This window comes from Calliphora vicina, chromosome 2, assembly GCF_958450345.1.
Source record: "Calliphora vicina chromosome 2, idCalVici1.1, whole genome shotgun sequence".
Lineage (NCBI taxonomy): Eukaryota > Metazoa > Arthropoda > Insecta > Diptera > Calliphoridae > Calliphora > Calliphora vicina.
The window spans coordinates 38,415,130-38,435,137 of record NC_088781.1 but is presented as its reverse complement, the minus strand read 5'-3'; the positions used below and the strand labels follow the sequence as shown (position 1 = coordinate 38,435,137).

At 28.0% G+C, this 20,008-nt stretch overlaps 1 protein-coding gene across 1 annotated transcript in view; it reads right to left on the bottom strand.

Moving 5' to 3' along the window:
• robo2 (roundabout 2) overlaps positions 1–20,008 on the bottom strand; it is an 87,998-nt gene that overhangs the window by 9,302 nt on the left and 58,688 nt on the right. The window contains exons 2-12 of the mRNA XM_065500850.1: positions 17,779–17,969; positions 16,235–16,337; positions 14,708–14,992; positions 14,456–14,596; positions 12,129–12,260; positions 11,086–12,023; positions 10,888–11,007; positions 10,331–10,760; positions 1,126–1,221; positions 709–955; positions 433–596 (exon numbers count right to left, since the gene is read on the bottom strand). Coding sequence (XP_065356922.1) covers positions 433–596; positions 709–955; positions 1,126–1,221; positions 10,331–10,760; positions 10,888–11,007; positions 11,086–12,023; positions 12,129–12,260; positions 14,456–14,596; positions 14,708–14,992; positions 16,235–16,337; positions 17,779–17,969 — 2,847 coding nt within the window. The remainder of the gene's footprint in view (positions 1–432; positions 597–708; positions 956–1,125; positions 1,222–10,330; positions 10,761–10,887; positions 11,008–11,085; positions 12,024–12,128; positions 12,261–14,455; positions 14,597–14,707; positions 14,993–16,234; positions 16,338–17,778; positions 17,970–20,008) is intronic.

Here is a 20,008-nt window from a genome sequence, read left to right as displayed (position 1 = left end):
TTGTAGTATTAAAAAGGTAAGAAAAACTTTTATTTACACCTGCTCGTTTAACAATGATTTTCAAGTGGCTTTTGCTGATTTTTTTTTTGTGTTAAAGTTGTTGTAGTAGTCTGTAGTACAGTAGTTAGTTGTTGATTTAAACGAATCATACAATATTTAAACAACTACGGCAACAACAAAAACAACACTCGTTAACTTTTGATGAACGCAACAACGCGCAAAATGAAAAGCACTTTCTGCCACTTAACAGAAAATAAAAAAAAAATAAGTAAAAAAAAGCTGAAGTAAATACAAAATCAAAAAGAAAAATAATAAAAAATTGTTGGAAATTTAAAGAGCTTGTGTTTTTGCATACAAAAAGAACTCCTTTTTCCTTTTTAAGCTTAAAATGTTGCTAAATAAATTATTATATTTTAAAAATATTATACTAACCTCTGATGGTATTTAAGGCTGATTGTTTCATCATCATGTGTTTACGCTTGACAAAGACCATGGCGCCAAAGGATAACATCATTACAGCCAATATAGCACCCAATAATATAATAAACCATGGTTGAGTTAGCACATCATCAACATGATCTTGATTTATGGGATAACTATAAATAAAAACAAAAATACAAAATAAACAAATTTATAAATATAACATGAAAACAAAATAATATTTGCATATTTAAATGTTTAGTAGATTTTTTTCTTTCTTATACATACCGTTGATTTATGAATGGATCCAATCGCTTAGTTACTGGATCTAATCTCAATGTGGCCGGCACACAATATGGTCCCACACCCGCATTATTGCCAGCTGCCACACTAACCGTGTACATAACACCTTCCGTTAAATTGGCCAATACCAAAGTGGGAGAAACAGCATCAATTGTGACATTTGTTAGAATACGTGAAAAGTTATGAGCTGTATCGATGCCTCTGACAACAATATGATAATACAACAAAATGCCTAATGAGGTGGGAAAAGAAGAAAAATAAAAAAAATGTAATATTTAAATAGAGATTAGTAAATATAAAAGGGTTCCAAAAATATGTTGCTGGCGAAATTTTTTTGCTATTTAAGCATAATGGTTTATGCTACACATGTGTTTTTATGTGTAGTTATAATGCTAAACTTACCATGTGATGGTTTAAGATTTGGCTGCTTCCATTTCAAAAATACTGCCGATGAATTTAGCAATATGGCTTCCATGCCAAATGGTGCTTCATTGGGTGCTGCAAGTAAAAACGGGAGAAATATATTAAAATGTATGCAAAATGTTTATTTAAAAGCGAATTATACTAATTAGTTTATAATTATTGTAATTAAGGGAATTTTGTTTGGTTAACAAAGGGTGGATTCAAAGGCTGGTATTAAAACTAAATTCCAGAAATTATCAATAAGTTAAATTGTAGAATCAGGAATTTATAAATTAAGCATTTTTTGTAAAGTTGTCAAACATTTGAAAAGCATTCAAATATGAATATCCAAGCTATAAGAAGCTTAAATTGTTTTTTAAGCTTTCAGAAAGCTTGAAATTTTTATAAATATCTTTAAAATCATTTGCCAAATTTTGACAGCTTTAATGAAAATATCAAAGAAACTTTAAAAGCTTCGTGAAATTTCTAAAAAGGATTACAAAAAGCTTTAAAAATATTATATATATTTGAAAAGCTTTTCAAAATTTAAGCTAGCAATAAAAAAACTTAAATTTTATACGTTTTTTGGCAAACTTTTATAAGAAATATCACAAAAACTTTGTAAGAATTTCAAAAGGTTTTGAAAAGCCTTAAAAGCTTTATAGATTTTTATTAAATCTTTATAAAATCATTTTCAAAACTTGAAATGGATATCTGAATGGAATACAAAAAAGCTTGGAAAACTTTATATAATATTTGAAAAGCTTTTAAAAATTTTAGCAATCTATAAAAAGCGTATAAAATTTATAAAAAACATCTCGAAATCTTTATAAGAATTTCAAAAGGTTTTGAAAAACCTTAAAAGCTTTACAGATTTATAAAGTCTTAGAAAGTTTTATGAGAAGCTTCAAAAGCTGTATTCAAAACAATATACGATAAAATTATAAAGCTTTATAAAGATATTAAAAAATTTTATTAAATATTTATATTTATGGAAAGTTTATAAAGCTTTATCAAAAAAAATTATGAAGTCTTACAAAAAATGAATAAAGCATTATATAATGCTTAAAAAGCTTTTTAAAAAGTTTAAAAATTCACAAAAAGTGTACACAACTTTATAAACAGCTTATAAAGCATTATAAAACGTTTCTTAAGCTTTGAAAAGGCTTTAAAGCAATATAAAGTTCTTACAAAGCTTTATAAAAAGCTTGCAAAGCTTTATAAAAAGCTTGCAAAGCTTTATAAAAAGCTTACAAATCTTTATAAAAGATTAAAAAGCTTTGAAACTTTTAAAAATTATTATTTTTGAAATTTAGAAAAAAAATCTATGAAAGCTTTAGAAAATACCATGTCAAAATAACATTATGAACTTATATTTTAGATCTTAAAGAATATTCTACCCCCATCCCAAAATCCCAGCTGTTTTGCCCAACAAACATAATCATTTTAATAACATAACCTTTATATTATTTCTGTGCTTTTAGTTCTCTTTTCAATTCAATCTATAACTTTTGCTTAAACAACAATACATTAATTTGTATCGTTAACTTTGATAACTTTGTTATCAAAGGGAAATGTATTTTTTTACATGTATTTTTCTGGTAGACTAAATATTTAATAGAAAAATTATGCAGCTGATGTCAAACAGGCAAAGAAATTCTCTAACAGCAAAAAAAAATGTGTAACAAAAAAGTTAAAGATTTGTTAAAAGGAATCAAAGAATTGAGAGATAACACATGATACTTAAATAAGGGGCACATAAATAACAAAAAAAATGTAAAATATATAAATCATAAAGGGAGTATGCATATAGTGAATATAAAATATGACAAAATAGTTAAGAAATTTTAAAATGCTATGGCTATAAAAGTTATAAAGAAATAAAAAAGTTTTGCCAACTTTATTTAGATAAACATTTGGAACAAATTTTTCTGTAAAATATCTAGATTAAAGCTAATCTTTAAACTAATTTTAAAATAAACACAAACAAATTTAAAAAATTTAATAATTCATAATAATCATACGCCTAGATAATAGCTGCTGTATACCTAACAATCATACGCCCCCATGTACCACTTAATTTTTTAAAGCTTAATTTTTAACAATCATACGCTCTCAGTTATATCTTAAGCTTAATATTTATTACTCATATGTTTCTATTTTAACAATTTAAGCAGTTTTTTTAAGAACTTCAATATTAAAATATTTTTTTTATATACAGAAAAATATACATATTTCTTTTATAACAATAATAAATTTAATTAATTTTACTCAAACGTCTTAATGAATTTTTTTTTGTTCAATTATTTTTAAACAATTTAACAAAAAACAAAGAAATTTTCGTTTGTTTTTTTTAAATTAAAAAAAAAAATCTCATAACTTTTCTTTTGTATTAAATGAAAAGAATGTGTAAAGCAAAAAACAAAACAGCATTCATTTTTGTTAAAACAATCATAGTTGATTACTTTAAATAACCACAAAACTTTAGCAAAACAAAAGAATATAGGAAAATAACATGTGAAATTAACCCATGAATAACAGAAATAAATAAATATGATGCAAAAGTTTTAAAGAAATAGATATAAAACCATAAATGGAATATTATGTGAGATTTTCAATGGATTTTGAAGAAAAATTTTAAATTGTTTTCAAAACTTAAAAACATTATTTCAAATATAGTAAAATTCTTACCAAAATTAACGAAGCTACATCTGGAATATTTCTTCTGAATATTTTAATTGACGTTAAGTCAATTTTTTCAAAGAAAATATTTGCTAATTTGGTTTATTTTTTATACCTAATGGGTTCATTTTCATCTTCCTGTTGCCATACATACCGTTGTTTCTGTTTCGTAAATAAAAATAAACAAGTACGCACTTAAGTACGAAAACATAAATAAACACACACAGGTTCTCAAACATACATAGTCTAACCATTTATTTTTGTAATAATAATAACCCAGCATTTCCAGCTAAATGTCTCGAACTAGTGATTTTATACATAATTGGGGTCATCACTAGTTACAGAATAAGTTATGATAATTTACTCTCCAATAGACTTTAATGTGACTACACCCTAGATTACTTCGAGACATTAAAGTGACGATTGACTTTTCGCTAGATTACCTGGGACATATGAAGTAACCAATTGATTTTTCTCTGTATTACATACGAGTCAAATGACCCAAAAATATATAAATTAGAATCAGCTAAGTAGTAAGACATTAGGGGAAAGTACTATCTAAAAGAGATACAATGATAGTGAATAAAAGTACTGCTGGGATAATCTTTTTTAAACAAAAATAAACACAACAACTCACATACGCATCCATTTTCACAGTACTAACTATATGTATGTATGAAAAAAACACGATAAAATATACCAGGCTAACAGAAACAGCTAAAACGTTAAATACTTAATAAAAAAGACAACAAAACAAACAAAAAAATAGCTACAAAAGCAATAGTAGCAGTATTTGAGTTTCTCAAAAGAAATAAAGCAACAACAAAAAAAAATAAATAAAAGAAGAAATAGAGAAAAAAAACTAAAGAGATACTAGTACTAACAAAACTCATCTACATTTGTTTATTTATAAGCTTGAATAAATGTGCTGAATGTCGGTTTTTTTTTTGTATGCGAAAGTGTGTGATGGAAATGTGATGACGAAGTTGTTGATGATAAAAACAACAACAATCACCATAGACACGAGTACATATTCGTATGATTGTACTTAGGTTTTGTTGGCGCTTTTTTTTCTCTGAGTTTTGTTTTTGTTCATTTGTTTTGTTTTTTCCCCCGTTTCATACTTTTCATTTGCCACTGCTATGTTTGTATGGGAAAAACAAAGTAAAGTAATTTCTTTGAGTAAACACTGAGTCTTTTTACAACTCTCACACACATGTACTCATACCCAAAGGTGCATTTGAAGAATAAGAGCATTTGTATATTCAACAACAAACCAACATAACAAAAATGAAATGAGTGAAAACAAATAAAGAAATAACAACACATCGAAGTTGAAAATGGTTTTTATTTTTCGCTTTTTTCTCTGGTCTTTCTATGCTGCTGCTCTAATACATTGTGTTATAAATGTATGAGATTGTGTGTTTGTGTTGTAATGCTTTTTTTTTAGTATTTTGTGTTATAAAAAACTTTTTATTTTTATTGTTTTTGTACAACCCTTTTTTGTTATTTGTTCGAATTCTTACCCTACTAGGTTGTAGATTGTACTTTTTGCAGGAAATGTTGTTTGCTTTTTGGGGCAATTTTTTTTTGGCGAATTATTTGTTTAAAAGATTTGAGAATTTATTTGTCATTGTTAAATATTTGAGAATTAGGAAATTTTTGCTTATGAAAAGGTTAGGTAATTGGTAGGGACATTAATTTTATTAAGCTGGTTAAGAAATTGTCAATGGAGGTTTCAGCTTCCTTAGTTTTAAATAAATTTGGCAAACGAATTCACATTCTGCTTGTAATTGATGGGACAACTGTACAGTTTTACAACAAGTACGGGTCGTTGCTGACACACTAATGCATACATCAGTAGTCCACTGATGTAACATTTAAAAACATATTTTTGGAGCATTCATTATGATCTCTGGATACAGGGAGCCATTTTAGTATTATTTAAATCATCTTTTCGCATAAATTCCAGTTTTTTTTTAAAGAAATTAATGAAATGAAAGATTATGTGTACTACGGGTGGTATGATTAATATTTAATTAAATATTAATTTGAATTTTTCGATAGCATACAAAACTATTGTAACAATTGTAATTTTTATTTTCGTTATACAGCACAGCACTTAAAAAATTACCTTATCTTGGTAGTAGATCTTGAAAAAAATTTTCAATAGTATGAAATATTCAAAAAGGATCTGTTTTTCAAACAGAAGTTCTGATTAACTTTTTAGGTTATTTGACATTTCTAAATTGTTTTATAAAGCTCTTTAATTAAATATATACATATTTTATAAGCATTTTCATAACTCACAAATCAGCTTCACATAGTCGTTGTCTAAGCATTAGTTTCCGTTTTTCATTTTATTTTTATTATTATCTATTTCCACATCCTCTTTTCATTTTTGTTAACAACGTGCTAAAGTACTTTTAAAAACAATAAAAATGCAATAACACAAACAAATACAAGAACACATATGAACTAGATTCTCCCCATTAGTTCTAAAGGCTGTTCCTGAATCAGTAATCTTACACTACATAAATGTTTTGATATGCATGAAGCCTAGAGGAAAGTTTGTAAGAGGCTACCCAATCCATACAAATATCATCAACAAAGAGACAGTCCATTGAAAACAGACATCACTGGGCATTACAATGAAACACTAAGTGATAATTCACCTGAAATATGTTTATTACCACTGCTGAGCTAACCACTAAATAAATTGAAATGTTTATATAAAATGTATCTAGCTACACTGTAGATTACTTAGAGTCATTTAGGTGACAACTAACTCTACACTAGATTACCTACGATGTGATAAACAAATAATTGAGTTCTACTTGTTTAAAATGTACCAAAAATATAAAAATTAACAACAGAAAAATTCACAACTAAAAGTAAAAATTTTAAAGAATTCTCAACATGCTATTTATGGGTTTAAAAGTACTCTCGCACTCACTTGTATCTTATAAGAGTTCTCTCATCGATTAAATCATAGATTTTAGACTCTTACATTAAAGCCTACTTTAAGGCTGACATAACAGCAACTTGCTTAAAAGGGTTGCATTGTCACCTTAAAAACTAAAGGGTTATTATTTACCGTTTTGCATACATATGTAAAAAGCTATGTGTAGATGTGTAAACAAATAAAATGTATGTTTGTGTATTGTTTTTGTTTAAATTGCATACAAATTGCAGCACGTAACAACAGTTGACAGTAAATGTTTCGTGTTTCATTTCTATTTTTTTTTTTTGTTTCTGTTCTTTCCCAACAAAACAAACATTATAAAAAGATAATACACACATCCGCACATAAATGCACCTTCAGCTAAATAAATACTAAACAGCAGCTCAACAAAAAAAAGCAAGCAAAATAAAACATTTGTGAAAAGAAAAGGATTTACACAACAACCAAAATAGAACTCTCTACCACTTTTGCTTGGAAAACAAAAACGTGAGCTTGCATACCTTTACAGTTTAAAGGTAAACATTTTTGTGGTTGCATTTCCTTATAGCTCAAGTGCCAACACAAATACAAAGAGACATTTACATATATACAGATATGTATGTATACATGAATCGTATGTACAAATATGTATTTTCATATATAGTTATCTCAGCAGTTCCAGCTATATGCCCCGAACTAGCGATTTTACCCATCTTTAGGGTAACCATTAGTTACGGAATTAGTTATGTGATATGTAATTTACAGCAGTAAAAAATGGCAATTTGTAACAATTGACTCTTTAATTGAATTTAAAGTGACTACACCCTAGATTACTTAGAGACCCTAATGTAACAACTGACTTCACGCTACATTACCTGGGATGTATAAAGTAACCAACTGACTCTAATGACCCAAAATTGGGAAAATTACTGTATAAAAGCGATACATTGACTTTATTTGTAGTCAATGCAGAACTACTGGAATGTGTTGGTTTAAAGGAGTATGTAGGGCTAGATTATTTTTGCTGTGGCATGATGCCCTATGATGAGGATGCTTGTAAATCTTGTGTTTGCATTTGTTGTCTTAATATTGTACACAAATTAGACATAAGCAATTGCAATAACATACATGGAAATACTTAGAAAATAAGTCTCTGTAATTATAAAACCAAAGACGAAACCTAAATACCCTACATTAAAAAGTTAAACGAATTGAAAATGCTATACTAAAGGTATTTTTTTTTTAAACATCTAAAATTTTTCTAACATGTTTCTTAAGATTTATATGCTAATGAATTTTATGTTTAATGAATAAGAATTAAAAACTAAAATCATTAATTCTATCTATTAAATTCATTGAATTGTCCCCAAGTATGTCCGAAATGATTTCTTAGATTCGATTCCCTGAATTTTACATCAGACTTTCTGTTAGAATTTAATTTCATAGAATTTATTGTCACCAACACACTATTAAACCTAACACTCTCAGTGAAGGGCCTAAAAAGAAACCGAATATGGCAAAAGTGAAGCAAACAAAAAATTTTATTTATATGAAATAATTGTTGTTTATCTTAGCATGAGTAGATTGCAACAAAAAACACATAAAACACAACCTAAAACCTTGACAAAAATTTTGTATTTATGTGGAAAAATGTAAAACAAAAATATTCATGTACATATGTAAATGAAAACCATAATGAGTTTGGAATCATATATAACCCGTTAAACGCTAAATTACAAATTTTTAAGCTAAATTTGAGCAAAAGAAGAGGGAAATTATACTGCACGGTTGTCATGAATGGTAGATCTATTAACTTAAAATAAAAACTATAGCATATTCTTAGGCGGTTTTAATAAAAATGGTATAACTTCCGCATTAAAAATTCTGCATAATTTAAACTTAAATATGCAAATATTTAGTTTATTCTTTTTATCAAAATCTTCCCAAAACTTGGTTTTCAAAAACATAGACTTAACATGCAAAATAAATCATTATTTTGCTTTAATATACACATTTAAATATGCTATATTACTCTCTCGCAAAAGTTGATATTCAAAGGAAAAGTATAGCCTACTTTTTGGCTGATATTTTGAAATGAATATTTCGCATACTTTAAAGCATTCTATCGAAGGTAAATCTTTAACTAATTTAAAGAACATTCTAATTCCACAAAACCACTTTTAAATAATTTTTTTAGACCTAAAATTTAAACTTGTTTGTTTTCTTTATAACCTAAAATCAGTGATCGGCACTCATAATAATCGGGGTCCGAATATGTTCGTTTGTTTACCTGTTAACAACACGATTGTCATATAAATTATAAAATAAGAAACAAAAATGTCCATCAAAAGCTGTTAAAATCTTTTCCATTATTAAACTAAGTCTTAAATCATAACATAACTTTTCTTCTACTCTCTGTTCTTTGTCTTTATAATAAGCATATTTTGGGACTAAAAATATTCAATGTCAAATCTACATCTAAAATTTAAACATTTAAAATCAGTTTTTAAGAGTTTAAAACCCAAAAATTTTCGCTCTCAGTCAGTTGCATTTTATAAGAATTCTCTTATGGATAAGACTCCATTAATTTGCCACTTTATTATAGCCTATTTTTAGGCCAATATTTCTTAGCACAACTTACACATTTGCTTCTTAAAGGTTTAAAACCCTAATTTTAATTTCTCTTCCCTCCCCATTCTCTTACATAACTGCATTCTACCAAGATTCTCTAGAGAATTTTTTGCCAGCCAAAAAAAGAAAAACAAATTTCTACCCACACACAAAAAAGTGCATTATATTGCCTTGACTTTATATGTTGCACAAAAAAAGACTAAATAACAAACATTTATTTGTTTTATTTTTAATTATTTTCTGTCATATACGAACCTAGATAATGCTTCTTTTTGTTTTTGTTAAGAGACACAAAGTGTCTGGAAAGTTACAAAAGATGATGATGCTGTTGTTGCTTTTTTAAGGTTTTCTAAGCTTTTGGCGTCTTTGTAAAGGGGGCAAATAAAGACTCATAAACTTAAAACTTTTTTTTTGGGGAAATTTGTTGGGGTTTAAATGTAAAAGAAAAGTTTTTTTTCTTGGTTTAGAAAGCACATATATATGAGAACATGTGTTTATTTTTGTATGTTATCTTGGGTATAAAAGTTTTGAGACTAGCAAGGTAATAAATTCCTATTTTTCGAATGAAAAACAAAACATTTTAATTGATAGTCAATAAGAAAGTTAATAAAAATAAAGGAATAATAAATTTGATAAACATTAAGCTTTAAGAATTTAATAACAAAATAAAAAAAATAAATTTGTCCACCTTAGAGAAATTTTTAAATTAATTTAACAAAATTTTAAACGAAAATTAAACAAATTTAAACTTTACTCCACAGTAAATGCTGTTTAATGTAAATCAAATCAAAATTCCTTTTACATTTTAAACCCTTCTGCATTATTTTGTTAACCAAATAAAATAAAATCCCATTATAAAATTTCAACAAAAAAAAAACAAAATCAAATAAAACATTAAACAATAATAATAAAACTTAAAAAAATAAACAACAACAAAGACACACTTACCATCTTCCAAAGTTCGTGCCACACGTGAATTTGATGGTTTACCCTCGACCGATTTGTAAAAGGGTACAATGAAAAATTCATATAAAGTATATTGCAAAAGTCCAGTCATGGTGCAGGATGAGGCGCCACCGCCATTCAAAATGGTCAACATACGATACGAAGTGCTGCCAATATACGAAGCAGCCGATTGCAAAATCGAGGAGGGTGTGGTGGTAGATGTTACAACATAAGGCGTACCATCACGTCTGGCAATATTTGGTTTTGAAGCTGAAATCAATGCGGATGAAGAGGCAGCTGTTGAGCGGGTATTACTGCTGCTGCTACGTGCAGCGGCTACTAATGGATTAGTATTGGCTGTGGAGCCTGATGAAGTATCCAAAAGTTGACGTGCGTAAATATAAAAACCCTCAACATATTTGCCATTGATGATCTATATATATAAAAAAACATTAAATAAAGTAGAAGAAAATAAAACAGGAAATGAAAGTCATTTGTTGAAAAAAAGTTTTTTGTTTAAAAGAAATTAAAAAAGCAAAAGAACAACAAATAATACTAACCTGCCAAGATAATTTCATACTGGTGGAATCAACTACACTAGCATTGATAAGTTCGACTACATCTCCAGATAATAAACTGGCACGAGCTTCACTCAAATCTAAACCACTATTAAAGTATTTCTAAAAATTAAATTAAAAAAAACGTAAAAAATTAAATAATTTATAAAATTTAGCTTGAAAATATAAATTCAAACTTACCGTTCCCACTGCTATGGGTTCAGATATAGGCGATGGCAGTGAAACACCATGTGTATTTTCGGCTCTTATTAAAAAGAAGTAATTTGTACCCGGCAATAAACCCACTTGTGTATATGTGGTGTTTTGCACCCTAGAAGCCACTTGCAACCAACCATCTGTTTCATTTTTAGCAAACATTTCCACTACATAACCCACCAAACTGGAGGCACCCACTTTATTGCTTCTAGTCCAAGATAAACTAATAGAATCTTCTGTCTTATCTACCACTTGAGGTTTGCCTGGCGGCCCCGGAAATGTGGACAATTCGGGTGCCCTAAAGAATTTTATATTGGGATTGGTGGGACTATCTAAACGCAAGTAACCACTCCAGGAAGATTTGCCATTACGATTGCTGGCCACACAGGTGTATAAACCCTCATCCTCACTTTTCACCAAATCCACTATGGTCAAGGCACCCATTTCCGACATATTGCGGCGTTCATGTTCGCTAGCATCGACCGGTATGCCATTCAAATACCATTGCACCTGGGGTATGGGTGAGCCCAAAGTACGGCAGGGCAGGGTGACAAAAGATTTCAAAGGTAAAGTTTGATTAACTGGACCCTGTTCAATAACGGGTGGTGGCAATTCGTATTGAGTATCGACAGTAACCACAATGCGACTGCTTACACTGCCCACAGCATTGAGAGCATTGCAGACAATAACTTTGCCGGAATCCTCGCGGGCAAAACGGAATATAGAAAGTACCGAACGTCCTTCGGGGGTTACAGTAACCTCCATGCGATTATCTTTGTAGCCGGGGAAAAGTAAAGAGCTGTTACCCTCCAAAGACCAATAGACAGTGGGTTTAGGATAACCATTGGCCTGACATTCGAACAAAACCTCATCGCCCACTTCCACGAATTGATTTTTAGGACGTATAGTGAATTTGGGTGGGGCTAAAGGACAGAAAGAAAATATTAGTTGAATAAATTAAATATAGTTTCATACAATTTATTTTTGTTATATCAATTTATTAGTTGTTAGAGTGTTTAAGAACTTACCATGAACTATTAAAGTTCCCGTAGCTGTTATTGAACCCACGGCATTGTCTGCTTCACAGGTATATTCACCCATATCTTCCAGTGTTATATCGTCCAGCTTTAAGCTGCGATCTTCCAAAACAGTAACACGACCTTTTTTGGACCAAACAGCAAGAGTTTTAATATTCAGAAAACTTTTATTCAGATTAGGGAAAATATTCAAAACAACGATCCATTTAACACAATTTACTACACTACTATTAGCAAAAACTTATCAATTAATTTCAATAAATTGTCTTTTTCATATCAAAAAGCTTTCATAAAAGAGCTTTGTGTTAGTTTTAATGACACATTTTAATAAAAAGCTTTTTAAGAGCTTTTTATCAAAATGTTTTAAGATTTTCATATAAACAAGCGCTCATAAAAGAGCTTTGTATTATGTTTAATAACACGTGTTTGTAAAAAAACTGTAAAAGCTTTTGTAAGCCATTTGAAATAAACAAGGTTGTTTAGTGCTTTGGTCCACAAACGCAGTTTAGGAGTTTTTGTTTAACAAAGAAATCATATTAATACCTTCTTCTCAAAAAAGCTTTTAAGAACTTTGAATCAAAAAAAATTTTTGATTATTATCATGAAAGCTTTTTAGGGTTTTTTTTATAGAAAAGGCTTATTACGAGTTTATTTTAAAAAAGTTTTGCATTAGGTATTTTTGCCCAATAAACAATATTGTTTAGAATTTTTACCACAAAAGCTTACAAATGCTTAGGGGTGTTTGTTTCTCAGAAAACCTTGTTAGGAGCTTATTATTAAGGTATGTATTTAAGAGATTATTCTCAAAATAGGCTTATTGATTAAAATGTATTAAAATATTTATATTAAACTGATTACTAAAGACCTTTTTTATTCAAAAGAAAACAAATTAAAGTTTTTTTTATCAAATCTTTATCAAAAAGCTTATTAAAATTTGTTTATATTAAACAAGCATACTGAAAGCTTTTCATCTAAAATTTTATTAAAATCTTTTTAGAAAAAACGCATATTTAAGGCGTTTTATCAAAAAGCGTATTAAAACTCTTTTTACCAAAAAAGCTTATTAAAATCGATTGATCAGAAAAGCTTATAAAAAGCTATTTATCAAAAAATCCTTTTAAAAGCTACTTATCAGAAAAGCCTATTAAAAGCTATTTGCCTAAAGCGCGTTTTAAAAGCTTTTATTAAACAATTAAAAGCTTGTTTGGTCGACTTTTTGTCAAAAAATCTCAATACAAGCTTTTATAATAAAATAACTTATTAAAAACTATTCATCAACATAAATTATTTACTATTTTATCTACTTTTTCAGTATTTTGAATTTCAAAAGTTTTAAATGAATCTCCAATTTTATGCCACAACTTCAAATATATTTATATTTAATTAACTAACCACACATTAGTATTTTGCAACCTAAAAACCACATTTCCATATTATGTCACTCGAAACACAACTCAATTCAATGCAACTTAATTTCAACTACATATTAAAATTTACTAATTTTCAAAACAGACATAAAATTTCCCAAAGGAAACTTCTAAATAACCAAGAAAAATACATAAAATCATTAAGGTAAAGCTGCTTCTATAAAAGTTAATTTTGGAAATACTACCCCCACTATCAAATAAATAACATAAAATAACAAATTTCATTTGGCAAATCAAAAAAGAAACCTAAAAACCAACAAAATGGTCTATATAAAAGAAACTTTATTTATACCTCCTTTAAGTTAAGAGCTAAAATAACATGACATGACATTTGTATCAAAAAAACCATATAGTACTCTTCACACATTTAAAGTCAGAGACTGAAAGTTGAAGTATGAATACATTTTTAGTAAATGTAAAACTTTACAAATAGTTAGACATTTATGTATGATTCTATGTATGTAACTGTTTAAAGGAAGGTATCATATAGATGACCGCTTACTGTGTTATGTGGTTTCCGGCTAATTGACAATAAGAGAAGGGTTATGCAAACAGAGAACGACCGCAAACGTTTACATACAGTCAACAAACATACAATAACAAAAACAAAAGTAAAATAAACAATACACACACACACAAACATAAATATATACAGATGTGTTTACACACATATGTACATATGTATGTGTGTGTAACCAAAAAAAAACTTGTATTTTTCGTATAGACTGATGTATGTTTTAAACAAACATTTGCCTCTATGCTCTTCTGGTTCCTGTTCCTCAAAAACCTGGTAATTTATATTTTTCACATTAAATGGATTGTTGTTAACGAACATTTTACCCACAACAGCAACAAAACAAAATTTTATAAAAATTGTTTAAATAAACTTACGTAATGGCATATTACCACCGGAGGCTGTGCGACGCCACAGGACATCCGGCAATGGATCACCACCAATGCGACATTGAAATATCACCGAGGTACCCACTACAGAGGTTTGATTTTGGGGACCACGTATTAAAAATGGACGGGCTGTAATGTTAAAAAAAAATTAAAACAAATATACATTTTTGGTAAAAAAGTTTAAATAATTTATATTTATAATGAATTTTGTTGCTAATAAAAGAAAGTTTTTCAACTTACTGTGCACTTTTAGAAAGGCCGTTGATGATTCTCTGGTGCCCACTACATTTTTCACCACACACTGATAACGTCCATCATCGGATTGTCGTACATCTTGTATGGCCAAATTACCACCATCTACTACACGTATTCTTTTATTGCCATTTAGATTTAGGGTTTGTCCATTTTTACGCCATGACACCTGGGGTTCGGGTGAACCTCTTGGTGGTCCACACTCCATAATGGCTACTTCACCCTGGGCTACGCGTGTATTTTGGGGTTCCAGGCGGAATTCATCACGCAAAACTGGGAGAAAAAGGAAATGAGACAATTTTAATTATTGCAAAATAAGCTTTTATATTTTAGCAATGGTGACCTTCAACTTTTTCAATCTTTATTTTATCAAAGGCTTATAAAATAAATTTTGTTTAAATCTATAAAAATTAAGCTTTTAAGCTTTAATAATTTTTAAACTAAAGTAAAAGCTTTTATTAAAAGCTGTTCTTAAACATACAAAACATTAAAGCTTAATGTTACAAGAGAAGAAAATTAAATGATTAAATTGTTTAAAAGCTTTTTAAATAATATATATATCATTTTTTACCGCTCAAGTTTAATAGCTTTTCAAAGCTACATAAATCAAAACTAAACTGAACTCAATGCATATGCATATAATTAATAAAAAGCTTTTAAAGAAAAAATTTTTAAAAATACTCAGTTTAGACTCTTGAAATGTTTAGAAGCTTTTTTGACATAAAGATATTTGTGAAGATTTTTAAATCAGGGCTCAATTAATTTTAAATTTATATTAAAGTAAACATAATAAAAGCATTTATAGCTTTCGGGAGAAAAAGCTTATAAAAAAGCATTTAAATATAAAATTTTCGCAGGCTGGTCTTTAAGACAGATATTAAAAAAAAACTGTAATGTAGCTTTTAAAAGCTGTTTAAAACTTGCCTTAGGATCATACTTAAACCATTCAAAAGCTTTTTAGTAAAACTTTTAAATAAATAAATAATCTATGTTCAGTTTATTTTCAATTTATATTAAAGTAAACATAATAAAAGCACTTGTAGTCTTTGGGGGACATTAAATCTATAAATGTTCAAAAGCTTAATGATTAAGTAGCTTAAAATAAAATTATATATCCAAGGGCTTTTGGTTTTAATCATTTATAGAAATGTTATAATGTTAAAGCTTAAAATATTAAAAAGCTTTTAAAGAAAAAATTTCTGAAAATACTCTGTTGGAACTCGTCTATGAATAGACCTAATAAACATTTAAAAACATAAACTAGATTCAAGTTATTTTAAACTTATATTAAAGACAATAAAAAGATTTGCAGTTTTCGGGAGACATTAAATCTAAAAATATTGAAAAGCTCAATGATTAAGAAGCTTAAACTGAAATTATATATACAAGAGCTTTTGGTTTTAATCATTTTTAGAAACCGTTATGCTTGGTATTTAGAATTTTCTTGAATTGTAAAGCTGAGTTATTAACATAAAAAAGTTTTTTTAATTTACAATAAAATTTATATATACTTACATGCTACTTGCAATGTTGCATTACGAGATCTGGCTACGCCAAACTCATTTTTAGCCTGACACCAATAAGTACCGGCATCACTTTCACGGCGGGAATGAATAACCTAAAAGGAAAAAAATTATTTAAATGATAAGTAAATACAATAATTATTTAATAAAGATATTTAAAATAAAGCTAATAAACTTTTCTCATATTCAGAATTTATATATTTATTAGGAAATGTTCATAAATGTTCGTCCAAAAAGCTTGTCACGTTTTAAAGCTTTAACCTTTAATAAATTGATCAAATGTTCAAAAATTTGTTACTCCCCTTTTAATTAGTATTTTAAAAATGTAACAAATTTCATTAAAACCCAAAATACTTCTTCTTTAGTAGAGCATTCAAAGGACTTCACTTAACTTTTAATCTCTTGCAACAAATCTGACACGTGTTAGTCTCTATTAGCAAACCAACTCACAGACCTTTTAATTTTTTAATTAATTTTCAAAAATGTTATATGGAATTTCTAGCTTATAAAAAACAGAAATCATTTGCTTAAAATCCTCTTTGGTCAATGTAATTAAACAAAAACTTTATGTTATTTTTTTATTCTTATTTCCGTTTTAACATACGTTATTAAATAGCTAAAATTTAATGTAACAAAACATTTAATTATTGTCAATATCTATTAACTTATTTAAAAACTAAACTTTTGTGGTAGTTTAATTTTAAAAATGTTTAAAATACATTTACAAGGGCCTTGTAAACAAAAAAAACAAATATAAATAAAAGGAAATGGAAATGTATGCCCTGTAGACTCCAATGATTAAACGGAAAAAAATGTTTATATTAAACACAGAAAATCACTGAATTTGTTAAAAATTGTTATAAAAATAATACAAAATTTTGTCATGTGGAAATAATTTGTGGCTGGCCTTTTTTTGTTGGTGTTTTTTTTATTTAATAAAAAACATTTAATATAAAAAAATATAATTTTTTGTAATATTTGCTTTAATATAAATAAAAGCGAAAAGTAATTGCAATATAAATATGTTGTGTTTCATTTGAAAACAAAAAAATTAGCTGCTAGATTTAAGTTTTAATTTAAAGGGAAGTATAATATCAAGTTTGGTAAAATAGGAGATGCATATTCTAGAATCGATTTAACTATATATTCTTTATGTGTGTGTAAATCACTGTGGCCACCAAAATATTAAATTAAAATTAATGAAATTTATCCAAAATATTGACTATAATCCTAGTTAGAATGGTAACAAAAATCAGGGAAATCGGGTTAATAGAGAAAAAGTTATAATTCAGAACGTGAGGCAACCTCAGGCACATTTTATATTTTGAAAGAAAACTAGTTTCAACATGGCTACATTTGTTAACGTTGTTGTTGTAATGTGCATATGAGATTAATGTTGTTGTTGCTATTTTTATTGTTGTTGCATTTTTGACACTGTTAATGAATGTTGTGTTTGAATAGACATCAACGTAGAGTTTGGAGTTATTTGCATAATTCTAGTTTTATTCATAATATTGTTTCATATAACATTCTTACCTTCAGAAAAAACAAATCACCAGCTGGCATTAAAATGCGATGTGAACCCGAATCGGTTTTCAGTTCATAGCCATCCTTAAACCATTGTATGGAAGGCTTAGGACTACCCTCAGCCTTGCAATTGAAAGTAAATGGATCATTTTTAGGCACCACCATATCCATAGGATGTTCAATAATGCGAGGATTTTGAGCTAAAATACCAAGAAAGAAAAGAAAAACAGGTGTTAAAAATATATCCATCAATAAACATAAATTTATAAAGAAATTCCTTAAAGATAATTTCAAATTTGTCATGCCTTAAAAAAATAAAACTATATAAAAGAAAAACCGCTGGGTATTATACCGACAAAAGGCCTTAATATCATTAAGGTTGACTTAAATACATTTTTTTATATTTAACATGGCTCCATGCAAAACCATAAAGTAACTTAAATTTTTTGATAAAGAACCTACTACCACACAGCTACCACTACTTTTCTTCTATTTATTTTTTTTGTGTGGCACTATTCATTGAATAGTCCTTTTCTTTGTTTTTTTCTTATGCATGCTCTTTACTTTTTTGTTTATTTTTGTAAGCCTTAAGCACCTATTCATTGGTTTTCTTTATAAGTAGAAAATTATTGGATTACTTTTTGATATTTATGATAATTTGCTTTTTATATTCATTCATTCATTCTATTTAACAAAAGGTAGAAAAAACACATTTCTGCCGCCTGTTATTTAGACTGCTGGCTTTTTTTACAAACATTTAGCTAAGGCTGCCCAGGTATAGATAGATATTTACTTTATATTGATGATAATTTTATTTAAAAGGTTCAATTGTGTTTAATCACCGTAAAAGTGATGTTAATGAATCTAAGATAAATTTTCTTAAAATTAAAATTTCTTTTCATTAAATTCCAATAGCTACAAATTTTGTTTAAATTGAAAATTTAATTTGATCATAATTTAAGGTTATTTTTATTTTCTTATATAGCAAAATATAGCTTAAATGTGTAATTATTTTTAGCCATAAGGACTTACTCTTGGTTATTTTCTTAGCTTAATGGCTTTCTTATAATGTCACCTCTTTATTTGTAGTTTTTTTTTTTGTAGCTCTTTCGTTGGGTTTTTGTCTTTTCGTTTAGCATTTGTTTTTGTGTCTTTGTGGAGAGTGTCTGTTTTAAGCGGAAATTAAATTTTGTGCAAAATTTATTGAAAACGGATAAATGAAGCCATCAATTGTGTTAGTTAACATTAGAAGAAACACAGCAGCAAGTGGCGTTTTAAGGATGCCTTTGGTAATTTATAAAGATAAGAAAGGAAGGAAGGGAGCATAGACCAAAAAGAAGTAAGAGCATGAGGAAAGTCGCAGCTAAGAATAGTAAAAGAAAAACTAGTGCAAAGTGTTTTCAAGAATATAATTTAAATTTGGTAACGTAGAACAGGCAGAATTTAAAAATTGTTTAATAAAGTCTAGAAATTTTAGAAAGTCTAGAAAATATAATTTAGTTAATTTTTTTGTATAAAACGCTTAGAAATATGCCTTTATACAAGTGATTATTATGCAATTCTAAGATGAAGTAGCTGGATCCATCTAGGATGTGTGTGTAAAACACTGTCACATACAAAATGGAAAACTTAAATTAATAAAAATTTACGTAAAATATAAACCATTGTCATAAGTAGTTTGCTATTGAAATTCAATAAAATCGGTTGAGCACAACAAAAGTTATGAACAAAAATGTGAGACAACCTCAAAGAATTTTATAAATTTAACGAAAACTATTTTATATCATTATATTGTTTCTGTTGCTTAGCTTGTTGTTGTAATATTTAAAAGCAATTTAATGTTGTTGTATTTTTTATACAGTTTAAGAGTATTCGAGAATATCTCTTGAGAGATGGGCATTGAGGCAGAACTGATCCAGTGTTTGGTGTGTGTAAAACACTCTCACATACTAAATGGAAAACTCACATTAATAAAAATATATCGAAAATACAAACCACTGTTCTAAGTAGTTTGCTATTGAAATTCAATAAAATCGGTTGAGCACAACATAAGTTATATACCAAAATATGAGGCAACCTCACAAGTGCTATTTTCCAAATATATACTGCTGTTGTTGCTTAGCTTGCTGCTGCAATATTTAAAAACCAATTTAACGTTTTTGTAGTTTTTATATTGGTTAAGAGAAACTAGAATATCTCTAGGGATATGGTAACTGAGACAGAAATGAACCCGATGAGC